Below are 24,675 nucleotides of genomic sequence, written 5' to 3' on the forward strand. Positions count from 1 at the left end.
ATGTACATGGCATTTTACAGGTTTCAAAGCACCTTGACATTTTTATCTCATTGGACAATTCTGATAGTCTTGTTGCAAGGCCAGGTAGGGATTATTATCTCCATTTTAGAGAGGAGGAGGCAAAAAGAAGAGATAATGTCCTGTTGGCTAGATCATAAGCTGGCTGAAAGTTTTGAAAAGGAGAAAGCCATTGTGGCCTGCATATCTGTTTCAACTTTTTAGAGCTGGATCACTAACACCTTTGTAACCCTCTGGGTTTGTACCTTGTGTGCTGTCCAAGGTCCGTTAAAATACCAGCTTTGATCTTTAAAATCCTTTGCAGTCTCAACTGGCTTCTTTAAGCCCAGGTCTCTGATAGTGCCTTAGAAAAGGCAGCTAATGTCAGCCAAATGCTTCATGCTGGTTTTCTCCTGTACTGGAGACAACCTGGGCTTCAGCAGCAGATATTACTTGGGTTTGAATTTCAGCTGTCTTAATTTATTACCTGTGTAACTTCATGCACATTTTTTAACCCTTCTCAGGTCTCTGTTTTCTCCTCTGTAATATAGGTATCTTAAAGCTCACTACATACAGACAGGAGAACCAGCTCAGTAATTAAGAGCCCTAATGGGCTCTGAGGTCAGAAATACTAGGGTTTTCAATCCCAGCTCTTCCAAATTCAAATTTTGTTGCCTCGGGCAAGTTACTTAACTTCCTCAGCCTTGGTTTCCTCATCTGTACAACAGAGTGAATGATAGTATCAACTATTATGGTTTTTAAAAGGAGCAAATGGGTTGGGGGCAGTGGCTCACACCTGTAATCCCAGCACTTTGGGAGGACGAGGCAGGTGGATCACAAGGTCAAGAGATCGAGACCATTTCCTGACCAACATGGTGAAACCCCGCCTCTACTAAAAATACAAAAATTAGCTGGGCATGGGGGTGTGTGCCTATAGTCCCAGCTACTCGAGAGGCTGAGGCAGGAGAATAGCTTGAACCCAGGAAGCAGAGGTTGCAGTAAGTAAAGATCATGCCACTGCACTCCAGCCTGGCGACAGCGCGAGACTCTGTCTAAGAAAAAAAAAAAGAAGTAAATGAACAAATGCAGTAAAGTCATCTGCCTAGAGGCCAGCATATAGTAGGTGCTCAGTAGGTACTGCATCAAGATGTAGAATCATTTGAAGATGTGCATGAGAAAATGTGTTATATAGTGTTTGGCACATCATAGGCACCCATTGTCCTACAGCAGAACACAGATGTGATGGTCTGGCATGTCTTAATCTTTGGTCAACCCTGGATGACTCCTAGAGATTTCCTATTTCCCCTTGTAAGTCCTTAGAAATCATATTTGAACAGTCTATTTTACAACCATGCCTGGACTTGATTTCAAACTCACTGGTCTGTAGCTTATAGAATTTGTCCATTACTACCCCCAACTTTTCCTGGGCAGAATTCCATCTTCCCATCTCTAGCTCTCAACCCCCGCATTTGACCTCCTGGATTTTTTTAGACATCACTAGTTGTGGCTCAGTCTTCTCTTTGCCAGGACTCTCTTCCTGGGGCCTGTTTGTCTCAGAGCTCTTTCCCGTCTCTTTCAGCCTCAGTTCATTCTCACAGTGAGCAGGAGTACTATAAAAAAGTTGGACTTTGAGAAAGGCCCAAAGCAGATGGACAAGAGCCATTTTGTCTAGTTACGTATTTACATGTGCCTTGTGGAGGTGAGGCCCAAGAAGCCCACAGTCTGCCTGCCGGTTTACAGTTAGTGGTGGGGCAGTTTCAAAAACTATTGTACCCTGCTCAATTCAGATGGCAGGAAGAGATCTAGTAGTAAGAAGTGGAGTAGGTTCTCTGAAAAATATTGATCATCATCTACTTTGAAGGACTTTTTTTGAACTGTTGCCCAAATTAGAATTAGCCACAGTTTAAAATAATCCTACATTATTTTAAAAGTTGATTTCAGGGTGGCTGAACAATTCAGGACCCTCCTTTCCCTTTCTTCCTAGACTCCGTTTTCCTGGGGGCAGTGGGGATGGGGTTGAGGGACAACTCCAGGCTGTCCCTTTTCTAACAACTTCCTAGGTATTTAAAACATCCAGAGGAAGTTGCTAGGCTTTTCCCCATTGTCAGAATAGGAATGTGTTTCTCCATTAGAGCAGGGTTTTGCCTTCCATATTGCCATGTAACAGACTTGTTTTCTTTTGGATTTGCCAGTCAGGAAATGGAGGTGGGAAAGTGTTCATTACAGGCAAAGCCTGGTCTCTGGAATACCTGCTTTGGACCAGACACTAAATACTTTCCATATATAAAACAACCTCAGCAGTGGATAAAACAGGCTCAGAGAGATTAGGTGACTCGCCTGAGGTCACACACCCAGGAAAGGGTAGAACCAGTTTTCAGAACTGAGGCCCCCTTCCTTTGCCATGCATCAGGCAGTCTGATCACAGAGTCCCTCAGCCATGTGCTTCTGTGGCACCGTCCCTTTTGCCTGCCTCCTGATTAGGCCTTCTTTGTTGGCCATTATACCATCCAGTACTGCTGTGCATTCTGTGACTGCAGGACCCTTGAGCTGTTAGATGAATATTTCCTGCTTAGTTTAAAAGCCCACCACATCTTCATAGTTTCAGCCTTACCAGGCAGCATGGCCTCAAGATACCAACCAGATAATTCCTGGAGTTTTCTTAGAAATTGTCTCTTTAGAGAGAACCCAGTTCAACCTTTCACCTCTATCTTATAGATGGACAGCTGAGGCCCAGAGAGTGGAAAAGACATATGTATTTCTTAAGAGTCCTAGGACCTTAGTCCCATAAGGAACCCCAGAGTTCACCTCATCTAGCCTCCTATACATGACAAGAAGCTTTCTTTAGTCTCCCTGCCATGCAATTACCCAGCCTCCAGTAACATTCCCCTAGAGACAAGATGCTCACTCACTTCCTTCCAGTGCAGCCTGTCCCATTATTGGACAGCTCTGACTGTAGGAAAATGTTTTTGTGCAGGGAACATTATTGGATCCTTCCTCTGTTCCGAGCCCTGTGCTAGGCATAGAGACATCAAATTGTTAAGCCCCCCTTGTGACCTTAAAGAAGTCACAGTCTCATCAGCAGACTGTGAGGTGATGCAGGGTGAGCCTTACTTTGGTCCTGAGCTCTTGGGATGTTGGGGAAGGATAAAAAGAGAGCTCCTTACATGGCTGGGGTAGGAGAGTTGTGGATGGCTGCAGGAGGCCCCAAGTTAAGGGACTATCTCAGGCAACAGGAGAGCCTAAACAAAGGTTTGGAGTTGTAAGAGAGGCTGGCTTATTCAGGGAATTGAAAGTAGTTCTGGTTGTACGGCACAGTGAAGGGCTGCGTAGCAGGAAGAGATGAGGTTGCAGATATAGATGAGCGCAAGCAGAACTACCCCAGACCTTCCTGCAGGTGGTTCATGAGGGCACTTCCCCATTGGAGTGGCCTGGGGTGCAGTCCTTCAACTCCTGAGTTGCTGTTTTCCTCTGAGCCAGGTGAATCAGTCAACAGCCATGTAGCAAAGATGTATCCCATATGGTCCCTACTCTGGAAGGGCTCATGGCCTGAAGGGAGTATCAGCTGAGGTCAGGGGTATGGATTGATTTGTTGGACAGACATCCACCATGTGATCAAACTTTGCCTCCTCATAACTGCTGCTCTCGGGCACTCACTGTGCCCACAGTGGTCCCTCGGGAACCTGGGAGCAGCTCTTGTGCTACCCACCCCACTTATTCCCACCACAACTCCTTAGCCCCCAACCCAGCCAACTCTGGTCCATTTTTCATGCATTGAGCACATGTGTGGGCCTTCAGTGCTTCTCTGACAGGGCGTTCTGCACATATCCTGCCATTTGGATACTCTCTGGGCACAGATAGTTGGGCAGGAGGAAAGTAGAAGCAGCACAGATGAAGAAGCAGTCCAGTCTTCCCTGGCTACCAGAGGATAAGCTCAGAGCTTCTAGAGGTGACACCCTATTCCCCTTCCACCACACTCCTCAATGATTGTGGAGCTTTTCACAGACCCCCAAGGAATGTCTGAGAAAATCAGAGACGAGTTGAGGGTCACACAGAGTGAGCATTAGGCAAGAAGCTCTGAAAAGTACAGTTCACTGAGGAGGGGCAGGGCAGTGGAAAGAGCTGTCTTTGGAATCTGACGACTCTGAACTTGAGCACTCACCACCTGTGTGACTTCTGGCAAGTTATTTTACTGCTCTGAGTCTTTACGGAGATAATAAGGTCTATTTTGTGGGATCATCATGAGGATTAACTTCTTTCACTAAACACATGTTTAGTGAGTGTTCTGTATGAAGGACATTGTGCTAGGTGCTGGGGATATAGCAGCGAACAAGACTATTCATCCCCTTGGTGTTTATGTTCTAGTCAGGGAGATGTTAAACGATCACCTGACAGTGGGCTGAAAAATGCTACAGAGAGAAAAAAGAGAGATACATTTGATATAAGACACTTAACAAAGAAGACATTTGTAGGTTTCAGCCACCTTTCCTTCTCAAATACGTCATTTGAAACGGGCATCTGCAATTCCTCAAAGTCGGGGATAACCTTGACCCCCAAGACTGGGGACCCGGGCCTGCTTGTTTTACCTCTTTCTTCTTGGGTGGGCTTCTCCCCCTTGGAGCGGGGGCTCTCTCAGATCCATTTCAACTCTGCTGCTCTGTGGTTCACATTCCCTGAGGGTGTGGCCCCACTTTGGAGGCATCTTTGTGAGCCGCTGGGATCTCACCTAATCCAGGATTCATGCTAGAATTTTTTTCTCTTGCCTCTGCCCAACAAAGTCTGCTCCTGCCCTCACTCGAAGAAGGCACTCGGAAAATGGAGAGAGAGAGGACCTGAAGAACCCCGGCCTTGCTACTCCCCCACCTCCCCAAGATGTCATCCATCCATCAGAGCCCCAGTCAGAGATCACCACTTTCCTGAAACCTTCTAGGATCCCTTAACCAGCAGTGATCTCCCCCTCCCCAAATTCATGCAGATCATCACGTTGCACCCTTTGTGCACAGTGAGCCTGTGGTTTGTGCCACTTGCCTTCACCTTATGAGAACTACCCCACCCTAGGGTCTCATACCCAACAAGCTCCTCTCATCCTCCAAGCCCCAACACAGAAGTTTGTGACCATCCTTCTGAAGATTTCCTAGTTTCCTCCAGAGGCAGCACCCTCTCCTTTGCTTCTGCCCCAGTTATTTTCCTAATGCTTGTTAGCCATATGGGTGGTGGCAGTCTGCTGCCTGTCTCTTTCCACTGATAGACTGTGAAGCACCCACTTCCACCTAGCCCAGGGCTGGCACTCAGCGGTACTTAGTAGATTCTCACCAAAGGAATGAAACCAGATTTGTTTGTGTTTCACTGGAAGCCTAATGGGGCTAAGAAACAGAAGCACAGCTACAGCAGCAGGTGAGAGCAGCTGATGACTTCTGAGAGGGTCTGAGAAGGTCCACAGAGAGGGATCCTCCTACCCAGCTCCGGAGGCATCTTCCCTAGTTTCTTTCCAAGGCCTTTGTTTAACTCCTTCATTGTTATGTAGCTGTTCCCATGCCCAGGTCCTTCTCAACAGTAAAATTATCTCTATTCTGCCAAGTCTAGTACTCCCTGTGCCACAGCAGATGTTCTGTATGCATTTAAGAATTTTGACTTGATGTACTTTGCATTTTTGAAGAAAATAGGATGGTACTTATTGCAGAGAAGCTTCCTATATACTTACAGAAGTAAAAGGATTTAATCCTTTTTTCTAAAAAAAAAATATATATATAATTAACCTTTCTATTTCAGCTGAAATCGGAAATACTTAGTGTCCAAACACATATATGTTTGAAAAAATAGGTGATTTCTCAACCCAGAAGTCACACAAACATAAACATTTGTGTTCATCAGAAAGAACAGTATTAGTCCAGTTAACGATACAACAAGAATAGAAAATCGTGTAATTTCATATATTTGTTGCCCCAGCAAACACTTACAAAGACCCTAACTGTGTGTCATGCTTTCCATTTTAGGGAAAAAGCCAGTAGGGCTTACAGAGGTAAAGTAAATAACAGAACCAGGATCTTTACCAGGTTTTTCTGACACTAAATCTATTGCTCATCCGTTAAATCAGAGTTATTTGTATGCTCTATAATAGTGCTTCACATGTTAAATCTGAACTTCCCCAGAACAGGAACATACTTTGTCTCTGGGTCCCCAGTGCCTCTTACAGAGCCAAGATCTTGATATGCAGTCAGGGGTTGTGAGATGAATGGGTTCATGAATGATTGAGTGAAAAGACAAGTACTACCTTTCATACTTTTAAAAAGCTTCCTTTACCCAGCTGAGAGGTTTCTTTCCGTGGAAGAGATATTTTCCCCCAAATAAACCTCAAGTGTGTGTCAATATCGGAATGCAAATGGATCAAAGCCCTTTTTTAAAAAAAAAATTCCTACTCTTCCCACAAAGTGAAAAAAGTTCCTTTGTTACCTAAAATATCTGCACCAGATTGTACAATGCTGTCTCTTAACGCAAGTGCTTATTATTGTGGCTAATTTGGTCACATGTGTTTGAGGGAGAACAATGCCCCAGAAATTTTTTAAAAGCAAAACAGCAATCTGAAGCATTTGTTGTAATGAGATGTAAATTGCCAACATCAGTAGTGGAGCCGGCTAAAATTTGCAATGAAGTGATTTTCCCCCCTCTTAAATTAAAAGCACTAGGGGCCCTCCCTGCTCTCCCCGAAGAGAACACATGCTTTTTTGTTCTTCTTCTTTCCGATCCTGTAATGCTAAACATTGCGCTCTATTGATTGATTCATTCCTTCATTCATCTGCCATTTTGCCCACTTCTGTCTGTTTTGTGCCTCAGTGCTAGGCTCTTCCAGAGACATCAGCAGCCTGCATGGTGGCTTTTGGTAACCCCCATTTTGCAGGTAGGAAAGCTGAGTTGCAGAGAGGTTAAGATGACCTGACTTTAAAGTCATGAGCTGGGATTCACACCTAGGTCTCCTGAAAAGTCCCTTTTAAGATGTACCTTTGGCTGGCTTTTCAAGCTGACCTTCTGTAGACAATATCCTGGAAGGAGGAGGCTGTTGCGGAGAGCTTTTGCCAGGTGTTAAGCAAATGGTGCTGACTGAGAAGTTTAGAAAATAGTTTTGCTTGAGAGCCAAGATCTCAGTGTAGTAGCTTCTATATTTGACAGAAGTGTATCAGTCCCGTAGGAGACCACTGTGAGCCATGAGGGGACCATCGTGAGCCTTGAGGAGAGTGGGTAGGCTGTGGAGTACAAGGACCTGCTCTGTGCTGGGCCTGTGCTAAGCACTAGGGGCAAAAGCAGAACAGCAGGGCCTCTGTTTCACAGAACCTATGGTTTAGTAGAGACGAACCTAAGCGCACAAGTGTGACTTGTGTGGGAGTGGGTGGAGAGGGAGTGAACGACTCTTTACCAAGAACCCCCTCTGTACCAGACTCTGAAATCATTGTTCCATATAAATATACGAATATATATATATACACACATATAATATATGTATAGTTATCTGATTGAATCCTCAGTCTTGCCAAGTCACTGTTATCTTCCCTTCTTTCAGGTGAGACAACAAGATCAGAGAGGTTAAGCAATTATTTATGTGTACATTATCTCTTGAGGATAGAATGTGAATCAAGCACTGTGCCAGGTGAGCCCTGGTCTCTGACATAAAAAGACACAGTCCTTGGCTGCCCTCAAGCCTCCTCTCTGACACAAAAGACACTATTTTGACTGCCCCCTCCTCCTTTTGTAGGGGAGACAGATATAGAGATGAATGAGCACATCTGATTACTATGGTAGAGTGGGGACAGAGGGGTGGGGAGAGTCCAAAGGAAGGTGGAGCTCTACTACCCAAGAAAGATCACAAGTCAGCTAAGCAGTAAGTGGCAAACCCTATACTTAAACCCAGTATTTGGAGCTCTGTCTCCAAATCCCAAGCCAAGGGCTAGAGAGAATTATTTACTAGTCTTTGAGGGGATAGGGCAGCCTCATTGAAGAGATGGCATTTGAGTCAGGCCTTGCATCACTAGTGGAGTTTGTGTAGGTGGACATCTGTAGGGGCAGAATGTTCTGGACAAAAGGAATGGCACAAGCAAAGACTAGGAGGCAGGAAAGAATGGTGTATGTGTGGAGACGGTTAGGCCGGCCACTTTGCCTGGAATGGAGTCTGACTGTGGGAGGGGACCAACAGGATGGAGCCAGAGAGGTGACTCTCTCAACCCCTGCTCCCTCTGATGTCCCTTAGCTGTCCCTCTGTAGACAGTGTGATAGCAGAGCCCTTTGTCTGGAATTGTGCCATCTGAATTGTCCATTCTAACTAGATGCTTCTGATTTCTACTTAACAGCCCTGATTTCTACTTCTCGGACTCCAAGAAAGGTTATAGACATTCAGAACAGCCTCCCACCTGCCCATGCCTCTACCCTCAAGCACCTCTGCTCAGCAGCAGGACTTTACTTCAGAAGCTTTGTCCCAGCCCATTCAAGTCCCTCTCTTCCTCCCCTCATGTCATGAAGAATTTACTAAGAGCCTGTCATGTACCAGCACTTCCCTAGGCTCCAAGATGCTAAAGGGAGTAAAGCTTTGCTATTGAAGAGCTTTATAGTCTAATGTTGAAAACCGACAGGCAGATGATTGCAAACATAATTTGCTAAAAGTAGTCACAATGTAGAGACCCCCCTACCTGGGAGTGATGACAGTCAAGCCTCACAAAGGAGACACCTGAGCTATGTCCTAAAGTCTAACTGGGCGCTTGGCAGACAGATGAGGTAGTGTTCAAGGCCAAGACAACAGCACAGATGCCTGGAACAACATAATATTTGGGGTACCTGAGCAGAGGTGAATATTGTTGGGGGGGGCGAGAAATGACCCTAGAGGTAGAGAGGAGGCTGGTTGTTCTGGGCCTTATGGAGGCCATGGTGTGGGACTTAATTTTGAGGGTAGTGGGCAGCCTAAGTAAGGAAAGACAGGGTCATGTGGAAGATCCCTTTGATGGCCTTTATAGAGATGGATGGGAAAGAATCAACTGAAGTCACGGCTATACTGGATTCATTCTGTTGTCCAGCCTCTCATGGAAGGAAAAGGAGGCTTTAGAGGAAGGGCACGTTCTTGCTAAAGATGACTCTGAGTGAGTGGCTTTCAGGGACCTCTTCTTTTCAGCCTATTATTTTTTTTCTGTTGGCTGAAGGTCAGACCTAGAAGAGATTTCACACACCAACTCAGCCATGTGCTTTAGGGGAAATTTAAGTAATTACCTCTTCCCAGATCTGAGAAAAGATCAAATGCTCCACTTGAATTTGTTTGTGTCTCAAAAATGTAACCTGTGATCCCACACAGAGAGAAGAAACTTTGATATTTGCTTCTAAAACTTTAGAATTACTCATTCATTGTCGTCATTGTTTTATTTACTTAGCAAACATTTAGGGAGTGCCTACTCACCGCTAGGTGCTGGGGACAAAGGGAAGAATAAGACCTAGGCCCAGCCCTTGAATAGGTCCTGCACCTCTTATTGGGAGGTGCTGTCAGAACGATTACGATGCTATTGGTCCTTTGCTCTGCCAACTTCTGTATCTGTAATTTACTCACCTGTGGTCACACAATTAAAATATAGCATAGCCAGGAATGGGACCCGAAATCTCTACCAGAAGGAGTCAAGGTCTTTTATTTGCACTGTTCTGCTCCCCAATCATCTTGCATTCAGCTTTGTGCAAGTTTCATTCTTAAATCTTAGGATACTACAGAGATTTCATCTTTCAGTTAGCAGCTGCCAGCAATTCAGAATTGATATTCTCTCCTGGGAAGCTGTATCATGAGGAATTTTAGTAACAAATTCACCAGGACCTTCACTGCCACCAACCAAAGTCTAGGATGTGTCAACTGAACCCAGAGTTGCAAGCAGATTGTTACAAAGGGCTTTAATATATAAAGAGCTTTGTACCCAGTTTTCCACATGGCTAGGATAAGAGAAGCCTGGTCTGTGAGTTCATCTGTTACTTAAGTTAACATGCACGGCCAGAGGGAGCTGCTGTGGCAGCAGCCAAATCTCTGATCTCAGTCAACTCCTGAAATGTTTGCATGGGGAGAATTTCCAGCATGTTAAATTATGTTGGCCTTTGAAGTTGTTCTCCCACAAAAAGTTAATCAAGTCATTTGGCCTTATTTACCCATTTTCATCCTGTTTCTCTGCCCTTTAGTAATCAACACACAATAGGTGATTTTAAAAAACAGTCAATTTTTAAAAGCTAATGGAGAAAAAATAACCCCTTTAGAAACTATCACCATTTATCTAGCTTCCTTTCGCTGTTTAAACTGCATGTAATTTGTGTTGATTGCATTAAAATAAAAATCAGAGTAGCTGCTGGATCAGGCAATCAGGGGCTTAATGTGTATTGTGTTTTAATTTCTTGGTTCAAATGCTCCTGTCTAGATACTAGGTCTTGGGGAGGGGGAGGCCTTCACATTTTTGCCCACACTTTCCTAAGCTTCCTTCTTCTGTTACGGCCTTCTCCACTGTAAGATACTGAGGTGAGGATTTTGGCAAATACACGATTTGCATATTCCAGTAATTGCCACCCCTTCTTCTCCAACCCAGTCTTAACAGAACCTCTTTCCTGTGCAGGAAGTTGAATCCCTGCCTTTCCATTTAGACAATGACACCCTGGAAGAGTGCTTCTCATTCAAACTTGATTAGAGTCTAGTCCACTCTTGTCTTCCAGTTTTCCACCTTTTCCCTTGTGACATTCATGCCTCATATTATTTTCGAGTCTGGGTTTAAGTGTAGTTCAATGGACAAAATAAGCTAGGATATTTTGTGCCACTGTGTGCTGATAGATGCCTAGTTAAAAATATTTGCCTTTTATTTTCCTTGGAGTTCTAGACAGATTTCTTTTCTTAACTGCCTAGGTCCCGCCATTGATCTGGAAAAAGTAAAGTCAGAATGTCTCGAGCCCGAGCCGGAGTTACGGAGCACTTTCAGTGAGGAAGCAAATACGTCGTCCTATTACCCCGCTCCTGCGCCTGTCATGGACAAGTATATCCTAGACAATGGCAAGGTAGTGTTTTAAGCTCAATATCCATTCCCTGCAAGTGTTTGTTAGTCAGAGTAAAGGTGGAGAGTATGGTGGGAGCTTTCCAAATCACAGCTTGACTGGTTGGCCTCCTGGCCTAGCCCTGAATGACTGTTTCTGGAATTTGTGTATTATAAGTAGCGTAGCTTTGCTGGGGCGTTTTCTCTTCCTTCTTCCTTTTTTTTTTTTTCCTTTCTTTTTTTTTTTTTAATATTGAGCCAAAGCAACTATAAAAGTAAACTGACATTTTAAAATAGCTTACTAGTGAGAAAGATATTTCTTAATTCCCATGATAGTTTGATGAAACTTATCCCACCTTCCTGTGAAACCAGATGCCTAAAATTTATAAGGTGAGCTGGAAATGAAGTATCTGATTTACAGATAACAACTCAGTTTGTATCCATTTACCACTTAGAAAGTATCTGTATGTTCTAAACCCTGTGCTAGATAACAGGAATACAGGGATGAATAAGACATACTCCCTTATCCCTAAGCCTCCTTCAAGCTGTATATGCAGCAGTGGTTAGCCCACAGTCCTAGGACCACATAGAACTCCTCAGAGTTATTTATATGACCTTGAAAACAAATCATGAATAAAAACTTAAGCACTATTAGTAATGGAATCGCTTTTGAAAAATCTTAAAGTCACATGATGATATATACCAGCAGGGCAGGGGAGGAAACTTTTCTGACATTCTTCTAATGTTCAGTCGAATTGATCTCTGAAGAAGTGTATCAGAGCCCTTTGTGTAGGCACTGGTGAAATTCAGCTTTAGTGTTTTGTTCTCTGCCACTGTGGCATGCATTACAGACATCGCCTCTCATTCTCCTTAACGCGTCATGTGTTGGTTCATTTTTCTTGCCTCATGCTTCAAAAGGTCTCTGTTTATTTAGTATCATTCTCTGGTAGGTTGATGAGAAGGAAAAATTTGTTTTATTTGGGTTTGTCCAGATATGTCTCTGCAACTGGCCAACCTGAGCCAAAGCAAATATTGTCAAGCTGAGGAAATGAAACGTATTAGTTTTCAGGGCTCTCTTGGATGTGCTGTCATTCCCTGCATCTCCCACTGCGCACTTCCTCCCCTGCAGAGGCAAAGCTGATGGGCCAGGCCACAGGCCCATTCTGCCTTGCCTTGCTCCCTTCAACAGGCTTGAAACATCAGCTTTGCAGAGGAGAGGTGGCATGACAGGTTGGAAGTCGGCAGCCTGGAGCCTGAGTTCTTAGCGTAGCTCTACATCTATCCTACCTGTGTGACCTTGCAAAGGCCCTTCACTTCTCTGGGTCTCAGCACCCTTATCTGTGAAAGATGGGATCGGATTGATGCTCTCCAAAGGCCTTTCTGATTCAAACTGTGTATCTAAGTTTGGTGAACCTTCACCAATCAAAGATAAAAGATAGGACTATGCTATGTTGATTTCCTTTTAGTCATGAACACATTGTGGAGTGACTAGAGAGTTTTTCTTAAAGTAGCTTCCAAGAGAAATCTATTTCTCCCTTGCCTTGAAGGCTGGTGGATAGTTTCAGAGCAGTATAGGGGGCCTCTTTTGCAAAGATAGCATTCTTTTCCCAGAAAACGAGTCTCTCAAACCTCATTTAGTATTTTTACACATGAGTTGAACAGCAAATCTTGAAAATGCCTATTTTGTTTTTTCACTGGTTTTTGCCAGTGTGTTGTTATAAGACTAACCTGGTTTTTGTTTGCAACTAATTGGCAGTCAGGCAGAGAGAGTTTTAAATGCAGAGGAAAGGAAGTGGACACACTGGAAATGATGGCAGCTTCCTAGAACAGCATCTCCCACATCCCCCAAGTAGCCCTCATTGTTCTTGGCTCTGCTGTCCTCTCTAACCCTTCCTTCTGTCTGCACAATCAGAGGCCTTAATCTCTGCAAGGCTTAGAGCACTGGAATGGGATACATTTCCTAGTAGGAAATGATTTTTGTCCTATAAAACTTTTCACATAAATATATTTTGATCAAGTTCCCCCCTACCAGATGCCGTATTTTTAATAACCTCCTTTGATATATAACACTAAAACTTTGGTTGGATAGTATACTGTGGTTTACATGAATCAGGCTTGCCACACAAATTTCTGATTTGGGTAAAGTGCATTGTGTTTCTTTGTCTAAAATGTTTTATTTCAAAAACTCATTGAATCATAAAGCTGCAAAGACCATTAAATTTTAAATAACCTAATTTATACGTAGTATGGATAGGGAAACATATCCGGAGAAGGGACTCCTCTACAATTATATAACAGGTTAGAGGCAGGCAGGAACTGAAAGCCAGACCTCCTGGTTCCCAGGCCAGTGTTCTCACCAGTCTGTTCTGCTACATCCCTGAAAGCTGAGCATTGCTCCAGGTGACCTTGAGCCTCCCTAACCTCAGGGGCCCTTGTCTCAGATGCCCCAGTATATACCTGTGATTGGTCGTAGTGAAGCCCGTTTCTTTCTGTGCTCTAAAGTTGGCCTTGTACTTGAGTGAATGTCAGAAAATATTTTCATCTCCAAGGAACAGCAGCTCATCAGAAGTGAAAAACAGTTCCATAAAGACATTAAATATGCCCATGATTTTTTACTGCTTTGTGTACAGACTAGCCCGTATCACTTTGTAGGGGACAGAAGAGGCAAAGCCTTGACCCTCCCCACTGACATGTACTGTGAAGGACTGAATCAGGTGGCAAAGGCTCTAAGTGGGCTAGAAATTCAGAAAGGATAGAACTTAGGCCTGCAGTAACTAAGGAGTGTTTCCTGAATTTTAGACTGGGGCTTGAAAGATTAGCAGGCTTAAGAAAAAGTAGGGAAAACATTTATTCCCGAGCAAGAGAATGGCAGGAGCAGAAACCTGGGGAGGGGAAAGGGGGTAAAAGGATGTAACAGTTGCTGTCCTCCTGACACTTTACATATCTTTTCTCATTTAACCCTCTCAGCAACTCTGAGGTAGCAATGATCTGCTGACTGTATAGATGAGAAAAGTAAGGCTCAGAAAAGTAAAGTGGCCCAAGTTAACCAGCAAGCAGGTAGAAGAGCTGAGATTTACACCCAGGCTGGCCGCTCCAGCACCCATCCTCTTGATGTGACAGCACACTGGAAGTAGCAGGAAATGAACAAGTTCAGGAATTTTGTAGTATAGATGGACTATATAGATGAATATAGTAGGGGAATGAAGTAGTAGTAAACAGAATGGATTCTAATGGGCCTTCAAAGCCAGACTAAGGACGTTGGATTAAATATGATAGGAAACAGGGAGCCATTCAAAATTCCAGAGGATTTACATAAAAACACAGTTGAAAGACCACAGAAGTCATCTAGTCAAACAAGGAAGGAGGTGTTTTAGGGAACTTAATCTGTCATGATTATAGGATGGGCAGGTTGAAGGGGGCAAGGACTGGAGGCAAAGGCCAATCCGTGGCTGTCTTCCTGGTTTCCCTGTCTGCAGTGGTGAACTGCACTGGAAGTTGGTGTGGGAAATAGCCAGGCAGATACAGAGAAAACTCAAAAGGAAAACTAACTGAACATTGATGTGTTAGGTCTGCTGTCTTTGATCTATATTAGCACCACCTTGGTGGCAGCAAGGAAGACAGGGAGAGCAGAAGCTTCAGGATTTGGGTTTGAATCTTGATTCCAAAATTGACTGTGTACCTTAGGAAAAGTTACCTAAAAAAGTACCTCTGAATCTCTGTTTACATCTGTAAAATGGGAAAATAATTTCTACCTATTTTCATCTCTTAAGGTCATTATGAAGAATAAACAAATTGAATGTACAATACCTGGTTCATTATAGGTACTCAAAAAGTACTAGTACCCCTTTTCTCTTGTAGAACTTTGGCTAAAAGGACTTTCGTCTCCCTTTCAAGAATAACAAATTAAAAGATCACAGGAAAGCAAGGCCCAGGGGGTCGGGGTGGGGTGGGGGGGAAGAAGAGATTTTTGAAAAATCTGAAGTTGGCATCCATCTCTATGATTTTCTGATTCAGAATTTAATGTAATTCAAAGTTCCTTGTTTTTCTCCTGTCTCAGGAAGCTTGTGTGGGTGGCTTCAGGTGTCATCAAGGGAAGTGATGCAGGGTCCAGCAGGGAGCAGCAGGGAACTTGTCCTCAGCATGCCCAGTCTGGCACACAGACTGCCCACCTGCAGTTCGAACTGCGCAGGAAAGGCCACACTTGACCTTGGTGTCCGTGTTGCCTAGCCAGCAGCCAGGTAGCACATCCCGCTGCAAGGCTGCTTATCTTTCCTGAGCGGATGAACAGCTTTGCAGCACTGAAGGTTACAGCACAGAGAGGCCAGGTGGATCTAGTTATCTGATTGCCTGCAGCAGTCTGATCTTTTGAGCAAAAGGAGGTAAAGTCAGATGTGCAGGTAGATTGTTGACTTACATTCATGGGTGGGTTGTGTTGCTATTTTTTTTTTTTCTTCTTGATGGTTAGAAAATTTCAGTAATTGGTAAAGGAAGAAGTTTTGCTGGCTGACCTGACTGCCTAACTATGTGTACTCGCCTTCCTTCCCAAGCCAAACTCCAGTAGTAGAAAGATCTTTAATTGTTTTTTGAACAATTGGTCTTGCTGGTCTACCATTAGTTGGGTATGCATCCAGTCTCTTAGAGCAGGACCTCTCCAGAGATGTCTCTGACCATGTGATATTGGCAACCTGCAGGCCTTTCTGAAAACAAGGACCTTTGGCAGATCCTTCTCATGCCCCTTAGAAAGTTTAGCTCGTTAGCAGCTGCCGCCCTGTGTCCCGACAGAGGCCATTTCTTCCCTTCACAGACACAGCAGAAGCACAACGTAAATAGCAGTGTCAAAGCGAACACTGTTTTTTTAATGATGAATGTTAGTAAATGAGTTGTGAGATCTAAATTTTATACTAATTTTTTTTTTTTAGATTTACTAAAGGTGCAGAAAGGAGAACACATGAAAATCTTGTAGCTTATTGCTGGAACATTCTGTGTCTTATTGGCTCTGCACTGAAACTCGTAGGGAGCGTAAGACTGTGTTTCGTTCTTTGTGCTGTCGGAATCAAACTGGGTACCTTGTGGTTGTGTTTAAAATCATAGGTGTTTTGAGCCAGAAGGAACTTTGAGATGAAATCCAGCTCTACCACTTCATAGGTAGGGAAATGAAGCTCAGAGGTGGGAAAGGACTGGCACAGCCCTACTCCAGTTGGCAGGGCAGCTGCTCTCCTTACTTGAGCTGGCTGAGGTTTTCACACTTCGCCATACATTGGAATTATTTAGGCCACACCCAGCCCAAATAAATCAGACTCTCTAGGAGTGGGACCCAGGAACCAGTGATTTTTTTTTTTTTTTTTTTTTTTGAGACAGAGTCTCACTCTCTCCCAGGCTGGAGTGCAGTGGCGCAGATCTCAGCTCACTGCAACCTCTTCCTCCCAGGTTCAAGCGATTCTCTTGCCTCAGCCTCCCAAACAGCTGGAACTACAGGCACATGCCACCACGCCTGGCTAAGTTTTTGTATTTTTAGTAGAGACAAGAGTTTTACCATGTTAGCCAGAATGGTCCCAATCTCCTGACCTCGTGATCCACCCACCTTGACCTCCCAAAGTGCTGGGATTACAGGCATGAGCCACGGCAGCCGGCTGGCACTGGTGATTCTTACAGCTCCCTAGGTGACCCCTGTGTGCACCCAAGGTTGAGAACCACCATGCTAGGAAGGTTTATGTCCCAGAATGTTCACATTAAAGGAAGGTGGATCTTTCCATAGTGTAACACAGAAAGAAGTTACGCATGTGTGTCCTGAGATTTGATCAGGCTCCGAGCAGCCTCGCGATAACCTAAGTATAGTGTAGAATCTCAACTCTGCCACTTACTAGTTGAATGATGTTCAGCAAGTCACTTCACCTTTCTGAACCTGGTGTTTCCATCTGAAAGGAAAATGGTGTTACAATGCCTTCTATCCACAATTGCCGTGAAGATTTGAGATAGCAAATATAAAGCGCTAGAATAAGGCCTGGCACACTACAGGAATTCAGTAGATGATAGCTATTCTGATTACCCTTAAAGAGAGTTAATTTCATATTTATGACATGAATCTCTTACAGTTGTGCAGCAATGCTTTTTAAAGGACAAGAGAAGCCTCCCACTGCCCTCCTGTCGGACTAAACAGGTGCTGGTGTTCTTATTCCTCTCAGGTCCATCTGGGAAGCGGGATTTGGGTTGATGAGGAGAAATGGCACCAGCTACAAGTAACCCAAGGAGATTCCAAGTACACGAAGAACTTGGCAGTTATGATTTGGGGAACAGATGTTCTGAAAAACAGAAGCGTCACAGGAGTCGCCACAAAAAAAAAGAAAGATGCAGTCCCTAAACCACCCCTCTCGCCTCACAAACTAAGCATCGTCAGAGGTAGGTCACTGAGTGGAAACACAATGACTCTGTCAAGAATGTGTTAGGCACAATTCAATTCAATGATTACTTATGAAACCTCTGCCTGCCAGACCCTGGGCTGAGCCCGAGGACACCAAGCAGATGTCCCAGAGGAGCTCACATTTACCAGGGCAGATGAGCTGTGGACACAAGTATGATTATATGCCACAAGGAATTAGCATGAGAAAGGGACAGATGGCATGCTAAAGGAGTTCTCAGGATGGGAGGATACCCTTAGCTGGAAAATCAGGGAAGAATTCCTCGGGACCGGGGTCACTGAACTGAGCCTTGAAGGGTACAGCAGACAAGGAGACACAGATATGTATGGTGAGGTATTGCACTTCTGGAGGCAGAAGCATCTTGAACAAAGGCATGGAGATGGGAAGGGAATGCTGCTGTGTACCCAGAGCAGGAAAGGTCAAGGCTAGGGGACGCAGTTCTTGGTGGTTCTAGCGTTGTGCCTGGAGCAGTTAATGAGATGAAGACCAGCTGGTAGTCACTACATTCGGCTTCCTTTCTGATATTTGGGAGAGGTTGGAGGGCAGGCAAAGAGACAGGGAGTCATTTGTCTCCCTAAAGATAGGGCTGTATCCTGGACTCTGGAATTTCCCTTCCTCCCTCCCTTTCCTCTTTTCCTTCTTTCCTTTCCTTTTTTCCTTCCTTCCTTCCTCCTTTTTCCTTCCTTCCTTTCCTCCTTCCTCCTCTACTTTCTCTCCTTCCTCCTCTCTTCTTTGTCCTCTCTGTTTTTTCTTTCCTCCCTCTCTCCCACCCTCTCTCCATCCATCCGTTCTTTGCCAGGCCCTCTACCGGGTATTGACACAAAGAAGGGTAAGACACAGCCTCCATCTGCAAGGAGTTCATAGTCTCACAAGGAAGATAAACACAAAAACAACTAGTTACTCTACAGAAAACACAAACTATAGAGACAAACAGTGGTGTAGAGGGAGCAAAGAGAATACAGTAGCTGCTAATTATTTTAGGCACTTACTGTGTTTCAGGATTTGGGGGTTTTTGTTAAATGGTTCTCTTTTAAAAAACACTTTTATATATGTTAACTCATTATCCTCATAACAACCCTACTGTTGGTTACTATTATAATTCCTATTTTACAGACAAGGAAACTGAGACACAGAAATGTTAAGTAACTTGACCAGGTTATACAGCTAGAGGCAGGAAAGCCAGGAACCTGAGCCAGCAGGCTGTCTTCAGAATCTGTGCTCCCACTGACCAGTGTCCAGCTCTGCCATGTTTTCATAAAGAAAGTAAGACTCAGTCAGTCAACACTTGTGTTTTCAGCGGACTCTGGGGGCAGACAACAAATACGTCTAGGAACAAGCTCAATAATTTCAGGTACTGTGAGCTTGCTCATATGATGTGTGATAGGACAGAGAGGGCTACATTCACTGGGGTAGTTGGAGAAGGTTTGTTTAAGGAGGTGACATTTGAGCTGCAATCTGGATGTGGAAGAAGCATCTTTGTAATGATCTGAAGGGTGGCAAATCAGGCAGAATAAGCAGCAGGTATGAAGGCCGGCGTCCTCCGGCTGTGAAGAAGCCCCATGTGGCTGGGATGCAGAAGAGAGAGTGAGCTCAGGGAGGTGGGCGAGAGCCTGTCTTGTAGGGCTGGGAAGGCCACAGTAAGCAGCTTGGATTTGCTAGAGTAGAAGGGCAGTGGAGGTCTTCCAATCATGGAGTGACCACAGGAGAGATGAGTTACAAAACCGATGCACTGCTCTCGGTGGAAGATGCTGCTGCCATAGACTAAGGGCACAGCAGTGGAGGTGGAGAAATAGGCCCAGGTTTAGGGTGTATTTTGGAGTTCAAGGTGGCAGGACATAGGGTAAGCAACCAGCCTGAGGTCAAAGCTGTAAGGTTTCAGAGCCTAGATTCAAACACACACCCACCGACTCTGGTCTGGGGCTTGTTCTGCTATAACATAGCTGCCTCCCTTGCCTGGCTGGCTCTGGATTAATTGATTTAGGCAGCCGCTTATTTTTGGATAATCAGAGGTAACCTTTCATCTGGCTGCTGTCTGAAATGGTAAAGCCTGATTTGGGAGGTCACCCTGAGAAAAAGGCCATCCTGGGGATGCACCCCTGCTCTGCCCTGCCTGGTAGGTGACCGACTTCTAATTCTGCTATGCTTGTTGGAACGTGACTCAGGAGGTTCTGGGTATCTTCAGATAACTGCCTGTTCCTGCCATTATTACATTGCATAAAATCATCTGCTGTGTATCTCCCTCAAGGATCTGGGGACTGTATCTGATTCATCTCTGTGGCCTCATTGCCAAACATAGTGTCTGGCACATAATAGGCACTCAGTAAATGAAGGTTGAACAGAAGAAACACAGAGACCCGCAAGCTGATCCCCTGACCAAATTTGGTGTGATTTCTTGTAAATCACTTTCTCTCTCTGTTTCAGATTCCTTAGCTGAAAACTAAGCTGAAACTGTCTTGCCTCTTAAGATAGTCAGGGCTGCCTAGGATTGTAGCAGTGCAGCAGTGTAGAAGAACACATCTCAGCCATGTGGCTTGGGCCATTACACACTCTTTAGCTTCAACCCCAGCTGGGACTCAGCATCATCTGACAAGTTGTCTGAGTTTCCCTCCCTGATCTACTGCCTCATTTTCCAAGCGTTTTTAAAAATTTTTTACTTTTTCCAAATATGATAGTTCACATCTATCAAAGAGATAGGCCTTGTCTCTTCTTTCACAGAGGAAAGTAAAGGAATTTCCACAGTTTTGAAGCATCACACCTACAGATTAACTATGTCCTCCATTTTCCTGTCTCCTGTCCCAAAAGAGTTCCTTATTTAGGGCTGGTGATTCTCTCCATCTGCGCTCTGGATTTTAATCCACCTGCCTTCCTAAGTACCTTGTACCTTCAGTTATGTTCCTGCTCTACTGTTTCCTTCCCAGCATTGTATAAATATATTTGATCACTCATTTCTTACAAAAGCAAAGAAATCCTCCTTGAAGGGCACTCTGTCACCCAGCTGCTGTCATATCTCCCTTCTTTCACATCCAGGCTCCTGGAAAGACTGGCTACACCCGCTGTCTGTGTTCCCTGTTAATGCCCTTGCCATTTGCCTTCCCCTCCCAGCCTTCTGCTTAATGTGTTTTCACCAAGGTCCCCAGTGACTTCCTCATCACTAAATCCTTGTGTGTTTCTCACACTCTCACTGGCACTGTTTGACACGACCATTCCTCCTTCACTGAGAAACCTGTTCTGCACACTGGGGATTTCTTCCCACCTCTCTGATTTCTTAGTCTCCTTGATGGGCCCTCTCCTCTGTGTCCAGCCACCTTCTCTCTAGTCCTACCAAGCATTCCTCAGCTTCTCTCTTCACTTCCTATTGTTCCCATTGCCTTCAGTGTGCCCTTGGCTCTGGGTTGAAATCCGTACTCCTCATCTATCACAGATAATCTGCCTTTGGGCCTAGTGATCTGCCTTTGGGACGCCTCTGACCTCATCTTGTACCACACTTCCCATTTGCCACCATGCTGCAGCACTGGAGGCCTTCCTCCAGGTCCTTTCTGTTCCTACTCGCTTGTTCCTGATCTGCATGCCCTCCCTCCCTGTCACTGAGAGAGGCCTCCCCAGCCACTCAGTCTAAAGTAGCCTCTCCATTGCTGTCTGCCACATCTCTGCATAGCATTCCTATTTACTTTTTTTACTTGATAATTTTCTTTCTTCTCCCACTTCCATTAGAATTAAACTTTATGAGCATCTTGTTCAGGGCTAGCCTATAGTAAGCGCTCAATAAATATTTGTTGATTCAATGGATGATGACTCCCAAATGTGTATTTGACTCAATTCACACTTCTGATTTCTTAATCTATGTATCAAAGTGCCCACTGGTTATCTCTTCACAGATGTCCACATGACATTGGCAAAACTGCACTACTCACTTCTCTTTCTTTCTTCCTCTCCTTCTCTGTGAAGCCTTCGCCTCTTCTGTGTTCCCTGTCTTGGTGAGTAGTACCACCAGCCAGGCACCCAGGCCTCATCCTTGACTCCTCCACATCCCTCCCTACCCATCTGTTTGGCCCCAAATCTCTCTTAAACCACTGCTGATCCACTCCCTCATTTTCTAAGCCATTTTAAAATGTCTCTCCTTTTTCCAAATGTGGAGAGAACCATCTGCATCTCTCCATAGTTACTGCCCTTCTCATAGCCCACACTCATTTCTCCCCTCCATTACTCTGGCAGCTTCCAGACTCCTGTCTCCATTATGTAACCAGAGCAATCTTCAGAAACCAGATATCCCTTGACCACCACCCAGTCACAGCCTGTTCAGAATGTTCATTATTAAAGAGTAAGCTTCTTAACATGCCAGAAAAGCACCTTTGTAATCTGGTTCCTGGCTGTATCTCCAGTATTATTTTTCAGCAGTATTCCCCCTGCACTCTAAGTTATTACCATGGTGAACTGCCGTATTCCCTGAGCAAGCCTTGTTCCCCGTCACCTTGGGGAATTTGCAGATACTTTTCCGGATGCCTGGAACACAGGTTACACTACCTACCTTCCATCTGTGCTGCCTTGCCTGGCTAACTGCTGCTTACCATCCAGATCTGCTTAGGTGAGCCTTCCTTCAGGAAATCATCTCTGACCTTTTAGGGTGGGTCGATGTTTCTGTCTGTCATTCATCTCAGAGCACCCAGTGCCTACCTCAGTTCTCTTACTGTATCTTTGCCTCCTAGGGACCTTGTCTAACCCTTATTGCCTACAAATGCTTGCTATGTACATGAATGAGAAGGAAATTGACTTGCCCAAGGCCATACATCTGATTAGAGACAGCCAAGCTGAACTGGGCTTTCAGGCTACCTGCTGTCGCCAGAGGTTTCTTGTATTACTGAAATATAATGTTGATTTTTTTTTTTTTTTTTACTAGACAGGCAGGTTTGACGTCTGTCTCCTATCCCACGATATAACCACTGTTTTTAGCCTAATTATTTGAGCTATTCCAGATTGCATTTGGCTGGTTCTTCCCATGCAAGCTGTCTGCTGGATTGAGATTGTTTATATTTATTTTGTCTGATTTTATCACATGTAGTCACATTTGCCATATAAAAAAGTAGAAAAGCCTTTATGCTCACAGAGTTGGTGAGGATTTCTTCTTTTTCTTGATTTTAAAATAATTCCTTACCTGATAGCAGAGCGATGGGGCAAACATTGATGCTGCTTTGGAAAGATAAAAGCAGGAGAACTGAAGCAGAGTCTTGCTCTAATGACAAGCTCCAGAATGACAGTTAAACCTATTAAGGTCAAATGACCTTTTGCGGAGTGTCTGAGTTTTCTAAATGAGCCTCAGCTTTGCGTTCTGGTTAATTTTTATAACTTTTTTAATAGGACACATTAGCACTGTTATAAACCTTGTTAATTAAGCAATAATCTCAAATGCTCCCTCGCAGAGGGAGACGTTCCCAGCAACTGCAGGTGATTAATATCTAGAATCTAACGAAAGCCTTTTAATCAACCTGAGAAGCTGTTCGTTCAGTGCTGTTACCCACGGGAAATGAGAATGATTGAAATTCTACAGGGGCTCCTCCGAAAGCCTTCTTCCATTTGCACCTTTCTCCTTCTACCTCTTTCCTGATTAGTGCTAGGGGCTCCAAGGGCCACCACGCCCACTCTCCTGCCTTCTCCTTCTGTCTCTTTTGCCACTTTACCTGCCATTATTACCTTGCAGACAATTAGAGACTTCGAGCTGGGGGAATCTTCTTAGATTCTCTGGTTTGACATGCTACTTCTGTAGATAGTGAAACTGAGACCCAGAGAAGTCCCCCCCTAGAGGTTGCACAGCACCTAGGGTTAGAATCAGATATGAATATCTCAACTTCTAAGCAGTTCTCATCACAGTTTTTCTCCCTCATTTGGTTCAGGTTCTGACAAAGTCGCTATGGGTGTGTTTTCTCCTGGCCTAGGGGTAGAGAGGGAATGCCTGAATGTCCCAGTCTGTTGGGGGAGACAATGTGGTTACAGTTTTATTAGATTGTGATTCATGCTTTGACAGAGAGAAAAACCCAGACAGGTGTGGGAGCACAGAGTTCTAGGTAGAGTGGGGTCTCCTAATTCAATCTGACACCAGGTTTCAAGAAGGCTGAATCTGGAAGAATGAGTAGAGCTTAGGCAGGTGAAGGGTAAGGACTTAAGCAAAGATGAGCAAAGTCACTGACAGGTGGAATAGGTTGAAAAGGATGATGAATATAGCAGAGGTGGGACTGAAGAGACAGGGCCTCCTACCTTCTTGTCTCTCAGTCCTTATGGAAAGGACTGAGATGAAAGACAAGATGAAGTGAGGATTAGTCAGGCTTGGGAGTAGTCAGGAAGTGATGGGTAGAGGTCAATTAAAAGCTTTTAAAGGCTTCTCTGCAAAACCCTTCTCGGTGGAAAGAAAAAGGTGCCTCAGAAAAAGAACGCTTATGGGAGGTGCACCTGCAGCATGAATGGCAACAGGAGGCAGACTGGCTGGCTCTGTGCCCAGGGAAGGGCTCAGCGTATGGGGAGGTAGCAGTGGATTCTGCCCTATACCTACTCCCTTTCTCCAGGCCTCGGGCTTCTCATATGTTAGTGGAGAGGTTAGCATAAGTTAGTCTTCACGATCCCTTCTAGTGTTGACATTCTGCATCTCTGAGACAATTACCTGTTCTGAGCTGGTTTGCTAATGACAAGATTGTGTTTGTTCTCCATGGCAATTCCTCAAGGTTGGATTGTCATTCCTGTTTAGTTGAGAAAACTCAGGCTCAGAGAGTCCCCAGGGGGTTTGCCCATTATTACACACTCCCATGGTACATTCACCACCCACACCCTAGTCCTCTTCTGTCCACAATATTTGTATTCCCTTAGGTTTCCCTGGAAAAGCATTTATTCAGTCATTTAACATATATTTATTTAAGCTTGCCCCTGTGCCAAACACTGTGTTAGGCCCTAGGAATTAATAGTTGTAAATACATAAAATACTCAAAACAACCCTATACAGGTGTAGTATTCTTTACAACTTGAAAAAGGCAACATGTTTATCCCACATGCCTCATGGCAGCATTAAAAAAAAATGCTCTGTAGTTTGTTTTCCTTACTTATGAGGTGAAGAATCTAGGGCAATGATTTGCACCAGGTCCCCAGGCTAGGCAGTCAGTTGAAATCAGGCTCCAGCCAGACCTTGTCTGGAGCTGGCTTTTTGCTTTATCACAGCAAATGGTGGACTCAGAAAGAGACTGGCTGTACTGAGCCTCATTAGTAATCACAGC

The 24,675-nt window shown here is 44.5% G+C and overlaps 2 protein-coding genes across 3 annotated transcripts in view; both read left to right on the forward strand.

The window, feature by feature from the left end:
• Positions 1-24,675, forward strand: part of AGBL4 (AGBL carboxypeptidase 4) — a 736,988-nt gene that overhangs the window by 495,948 nt on the left and 216,365 nt on the right. The gene's annotated exons all lie outside the window — the stretch shown is intronic.
• Positions 1-24,675, forward strand: part of BEND5 (BEN domain containing 5) — a 49,518-nt gene that overhangs the window by 23,462 nt on the left and 1,381 nt on the right. For both annotated transcript variants that reach the window (XM_017867522.1, XM_017867521.1), the window contains exons 4-5: positions 10,886-11,034; positions 17,192-17,405. In XM_017867522.1, coding sequence (XP_017723011.1) covers positions 10,886-11,034; positions 17,192-17,405 — 363 coding nt within the window. The remainder of the gene's footprint in view (positions 1-10,885; positions 11,035-17,191; positions 17,406-24,675) is intronic.

The sequence above is a fragment of the Rhinopithecus bieti genome, unplaced genomic scaffold (assembly GCF_001698545.2).
Source record: "Rhinopithecus bieti isolate Rb0 unplaced genomic scaffold, ASM169854v2 scaffold_3764, whole genome shotgun sequence".
In the NCBI taxonomy this organism is placed as follows: Eukaryota; Metazoa; Chordata; class Mammalia; order Primates; family Cercopithecidae; genus Rhinopithecus; species Rhinopithecus bieti.